The sequence below is a fragment of the Gavialis gangeticus genome, unplaced genomic scaffold (genome assembly GCF_001723915.1).
Source record: "Gavialis gangeticus isolate Ggan-Ray unplaced genomic scaffold, GavGan_comp1, whole genome shotgun sequence".
In the NCBI taxonomy this organism is placed as follows: Eukaryota; Metazoa; Chordata; order Crocodylia; family Gavialidae; genus Gavialis; species Gavialis gangeticus.
The window spans coordinates 52,208,047-52,214,046 of NW_017729031.1; the positions used below are offsets into that span (position 1 = coordinate 52,208,047).

The 6,000-nt window shown below is 41.5% G+C and overlaps 1 protein-coding gene across 2 annotated transcripts in view; it reads right to left on the reverse strand.

Moving 5' to 3' along the window:
• LRP2 (LDL receptor related protein 2) overlaps window positions 1–6,000 on the reverse strand; it is a 197,197-nt gene that overhangs the window by 129,229 nt on the left and 61,968 nt on the right. For both annotated transcript variants that reach the window (XM_019522761.1, XM_019522760.1), the window contains exons 18-20: window positions 5,214–5,344; window positions 4,209–4,346; window positions 1,561–1,842 (exon numbers count right to left, since the gene is read on the reverse strand). In XM_019522761.1, coding sequence (XP_019378306.1) covers window positions 1,561–1,842; window positions 4,209–4,346; window positions 5,214–5,344 — 551 coding nt within the window. The remainder of the gene's footprint in view (window positions 1–1,560; window positions 1,843–4,208; window positions 4,347–5,213; window positions 5,345–6,000) is intronic.

Here is a 6,000-nt window from a genome sequence, read left to right on the forward strand (position 1 = left end):
CAAGGTTTCAACAGAACAGTGTTTCATATTCAATTTCATTTTGATATTCAATTTCATTTTGATTCAAAACAGCTCTTCCATTTTGCTTCGTTGAAACAGTAAAGCTGTTTCGACTCTGTTTCGATGTTTTGCTAGATTGGGCCAGGGCCAGGGAGTCAGCCCACCTGGGTGCTAGATCAGCCGCTGACTCTCCGCCCCTGGCTAAATCTAGCACGGAGAATGGGGAAATCAGCCCAGCTAGGCTGATTTCCCATCCCCAGCGCTATGATCAAACTGTTTTGACTACCCTTGTTTTGTTTTGAGGCTGTTTTGACGCCCTTTGTTTCATTTTGATGTTGCTGTTTTGACCTCAAAATGAGTCGAAACAGTGTCAAAATGAAACGGCCAGCGAAATTTCGCACAGCCCTATCAGTTATGCATGTGCAATTCCCAATTAAGTCAATGTGATCTGGTTCTATGTATCAGGCAGATTATCCATGTTTCCTTTTTATCTTGGTGATGATTTATAAAGAGGAATTAGCCTTGAATTTGACAATAAAATAAATATGTCATATTAGTCCAATATCTTACCTCTATTATATCATCCATAATAATTCTCCTGCTACTCTCAGTTTATTTTTCTCAGCATATTTAAACTTTTTGTCTGCTTGACCGGATTTACAGCAATAAGGCTACAAATAGTGGCTGAAAAACCATGCTTAATTTATTTTACTGAAGAATGAGAGAAACAACACACAGCAAACAGGCTTGGGAGAACCTAGGCTGATAAAATGAAAACCTAGGCAAAAACTACCTGGATGCTAAACCAAATCAAGTATTAACTTTTACTCTTGTAAAAAAGAGCTAAACTGTTACTTTAAAACATCCACAATGCCCTTTCTAATTTTAGCTGGAAGCAGAAATGCTAAACTACCACAAACAGCTATATCTGTCATTATTATGAGATCCATAAAATAAAGGAAATCGCCTAAAGAAAACCATCCTTGTGACATTTTAACCCAAACATTCTGACTAATGATGTTTGTATATTTTCGCATGAGCTATAGGGAGGGACCTACAGAATTCATGGTGGAAGTGGGCTGTGCAGCAGCTTCTTTAATCTTGCAGGTTCCCCCACACACATCCCCAATCCCTGCTGATTGACAGAGAGGTCCCATCACTCACTCCTGATGTGGAAACTTCGGTTTTAAATATTGCACCATTATTGCCTCCTGTCCGGTCAGCAACAAGCAACAGGGCTACCGGGAGCCCTCTACCAAATCAGCTGCAGGGGGTAGGAGGGTGCACAGGGAACCTGCAAGATCAAATTAAAGGAGCTGCCACACAGGCCACTTCCACTTAGAATTCAGTAAATCCCTAGCAACAGGATCCCCACATTGTATCCCTTGTTCACGTAAGTGGTTCTATTAATTTCAGTGGAACTAAACACATGAAGAAAGACTTCAAGATTTGTCCACAGATCAACACCTGAAACCTGGGGTGCTTATTCAAATCAAATCAACCACCAAACGCTTTTGGAAGTACAAGTATTATTAACCATAAATGACAAAGACTGCTTACTTAGTGATCCACAGTTTTGTTCATCGCTGTTATCATGACAATCATCAACACCATCACACTGGTAGTGCCTTGGCACACATCTTCCATTACCACAGGAAAATGAATATGAACCACACTGCAAAGTAGGTGGCTCATTTGATGGATCTTCAATGCATGTCAGCTGATTGGCAGCCAGTTTCATACCATATGGACAGCCACAAACTCTCTGAAAACTAGGTACTGGGAAGCAAAAATGGCTGCAGTCTCCATTGGGATTTGTCCCTCTATTACAATAGTTAGATCCTAAAGCAATGTAGAAACAGATTGATACAAATTCAGTACGTAAGTCTGAAAACTCTCAAAATACACTGTTTACCTTCAAATCCAATATATACTGTAAATAATTATTGATGTACACCGGAATGATCCAGGTACTAGGAACATGGGATTGGAAGTAGCCTCCTGGGCCATCAGATCCAGTGTCCTGTGTTTTGCAAGTAACCATTTAACCAAAGAATCCCCCAAAACTACCACTTGAAGCCTTCACCTATAACCACAAAACTAGAAATACCAGGAGCACTCTCCATGAGGAGCAGGTAAAATAAGGAGAGACAAGGGCACCTCCAATGCTTTATCACTGTAATGGCAGAAAAGCACTTTGATTTAATATATGCCCAGAAAATTCTTGGAAGAGGACCATGCCCCACACTACAGAAGATGACAAAAACCACACAGTCCTTGCCAATTTGATGCAAGGGGAAAAAAGTCTTTCCTGACTGTAATTTTGGCAATTGACTCTGAGTGGAAGAGAAAGATCCTCCAGCCAAGAACCTCAGAATTTTCTGAGGACTGGCAAAAGCACCCAGGCACCACAGTCAACTCCCTTCTCACCTCCCACCTCCACCAGATTTATCTGTGGTCAATGTCCAGTGCTTCAGAGAAATGTGGGAGGGAAAGATATCACTAGTATTCTAGTACTCATGGGGGGAAAAACATTCTTCCCTGACCTCTGCAGATGACCAGCATGCAACTAGTGTTTTATACAAAGACACAGGGGCTAATTCTGATCTTATTTATACCAGTGCAAATTAAGATTAAGTTCACTGAAGTCTGAAGGGTTACAATGATACAAATAAGATAATAAACAGGTCTGTAGTATAGACAGTTTTATAACTGATTTCTCCTAGGAGAAAGACATCCAACAGCATGCTACTTATTTTGGATTCAGTTCTGTAGCTGCCTGGAAACAGGAAGATATGAATGCTGCCAATTGGGATTTTTTGCTTGAGTAAGAACTATGGGATTTGATCCATAGATGCACACTGTATAACCCCCACCCCAGGATTTTGCTGTTTACTACATGAGTTGGATGTTACTGCATATTAACTACTGCATAGTTTCAAACAAGTTCAAGAACATAATTCAACTGAGTAAAAAGAGAGAAAGAAAGTCTTAGCCATAAAAAGTGCTAATATAAAGAACAGTACAGTAAGATTTATGAAGTATTTAGTAGGGCTTTGTAAAGCTTCGGTCCCTGATTTGACTTGGCAGAGATTCGGTGGCCAAATATCCAAATCCAAATTGAATCAGGAGACCCTTTAATCTCTTCAAATCAAATTGGAACCCTCCAAACCAATTCGGAGAGATTAGGAAAGATTCAGTGATTTGGATATAGGCATAGCTTTTAATGTTTTTTCTGCATACCTCAAGGTAGCAAGGGCTCATGAATGCTACAATGCTGGGGCAGATGGAGCATCCCTCAGGAGTGCAGGGGGCTACCCAGAGTGCTCAGCAGCAGACCCAGAAGTGGACCAGACGCACTTCTGGTCCACTTCTGGGTCGGAGGGGGAGCGTAGTGGGGGGGCCCCCCTCCACATGCCTCCAGCTCAGCGACTGGTACCTCCTGGGTCTGGGGAGGCACCCGGGGTCCCCCCACGGCCAATCACCAAGTCACAGGCCACGGGGGGGGCCCTCAGTGCACTCCCCAGTTGACCCGGAAGTGGACCAGAATTACTTCTGGTCCACTTCCGGGTTCACCGCCAAGCATGTGGGGTGCCCCTCCACACTCCTGTGGGATGCTCCATCTGCCCCAGCATCGCAGCATTCATGAGTCACACCTGGTACCTTGAGGTATGTAGAAAAAAAATTTAAAGATGTGTCTATGACCAAATCGCTGATTCTCTGAATCAGCATCAAATCTTCAGATTCAGATTTGGTCGAATTGAATCAGAGATAGTGATCTGAATCAACTAAATGAATCACTGTCCCCAATTTGGGCCAAATCCAAATTGAATACAGCCTGTTTTGCACACCTCTAGTATTTAGCTTAATCCTCAAGATTTCACCACGGATAAGGAGCATAGTTTAAATAAAATATCCTCTGTGAAAGCAGAAATGCTGGATTGTAATGAATGTTAAAATTGGCTAGAATGTAATTAAGCCATAATTTAATCCTTTTAAAGGAGCTATTAAAGGAGAGAGCTACCCAATCAAAACCTCACACATTCACAAAATGCTGGATTAAATACCTAGTGCTGGTGACAGCAAAACCCTACACTGCTTTCGCTGAAGTGTCTCAGTTATGAACTGGAGGGGCTAATATTAAAAGGGAACAGTGAAAATGATTTGTCCTTTGCTCCCTCTTCCATAAGTACAATAAACTAACTTACCTATCTGGGAATAAGCATCATATGCTTTAACATGCATAATATTACTAATGCCTCTCCTAATAATAGTAATTTCTCCTCCATCCAATTTTCTCACTCGAACTATTCCTCCAAGTCTCCAGTCAGTAAAGTATGCATAACCTGTATTGAAAGACATTTAGTACTTAGTTAAAATATAACATGGGATCAAACACTGCCAGAGGCTTGTCATGTAAATCAAACTGAATTCTCAGATCTAACTCTTTTTAGGAAAAATATGAAGGAGAAAAATGGCAGCAAGTACAAAATAATCACAGAATACAATTACAGACAAAATTCCATAAACTGACTTATTACAAAATCTGTAGAAATGTCTTAATTAGAAGTAGACCCAGCCCAGAAAACCAAAATCCAAAGTGCCCTACAAGACCACCTATGCAAAAAACGTAGATCTGATTCTACATCAGAATGTATTCAACCTTGTGCCATTTCAATTTCTAATATAACTTTTAAGACAGCTTGCTATAATAAACCTTTGCAGAGTCCCTGATGATTTTTTGCAGAGAAGTTTGCTTAATGCTGTAATGGGCCACATTCTGATACCTTTACTTCCTTTGTTTGAGCCATTCTTGGTAAATATTAGGAAATAGTCTACAAACAATTAAGACAAACTGGTAAGTTTCTGAACATGTCGAGAGGTCAATGGAAGCTGAGCATACATGAAACCTCTGGGGTATTAGCACATTATCCATCTTGCACCTGCCCAGTCATGCTTTTTAGCAGCTGTAATTCTTAGTTCAGGGATAACAGATCCACAGAACTGATCATTTAAGTTCTCAAATGATTACATACAAACATACAAAAAGCAGTCTTCAAAATAAGTAAACACCACCGAATATATTCTATTGCAAGTCAACACTGTCTTTTATAGAAATCTTCATCTCAAAAGACTGCACATTATTTTGTCATATATAATCTCTGATGATTATATGGTCTTTTAATAGATACATTTTTCAATATTATACTCACTTCCAAAGATAGTAAGGCCAAATGGATGAGTCATCTGTGTAATACGTTCAAGAGTCCTTCTGTCTAGCCCATCAAAGGTACTGTGCTCAATTTTATCAAAAAAGGCATCAACCCAGTACAGCCTTAAAGCCCTAAAAATAATAAAAATATTTTATCACCAAGATTTACATTTTTATAAACTGGGTAGGACTGGGCGGTGAATGTCAAGGGCTATAGGCTGTACAGGAGGGACAGGATAGGAAGAAAAGGTGGGGGCGTGGCACTCTACATTAAGGAGGAATACCCACCCTCGTCAATTAACAAAGAATCAGAGAAAGGGCACTCTGAAGTGCTTTGGGTTAGAATACAAGGCAGTCGAGGGGAAAGAGACTTAATGGTGAGGTCTACTACAGACCTCCCAACCAAGGGGAAGAGCTCAACCAGGAATTCTTAGGTCAGCTCACAGAGGTAGTGAAGTCTAAGGATGTGGTAGTCATGGGGGACCTGAACTTTCCGGACATCTGCTGCGAAGAGCAGTCAGCCAGATCTTCCCACTCACGTAGGTTCTTAGCCAGAGTGCAGGACCTCCATCTAACCCAAGAGGTGCACAGCCCTACCAGGGGAGACGCCTTGTTGGACCTGGTGCTGGCCACGGGAGATGACCTGGTGAGGGGGCTGCGGGTGCTCAACCACCTGGGCGACAGTGATCATCGCCTGCTGGGATTCACCATCCAGCGCAAGGTGGCAAAGGCCTGCAGCAAGGCAGCAGCCCTAGATTTCAGGAGGGCAAACTTCAATGAGCTAAGGA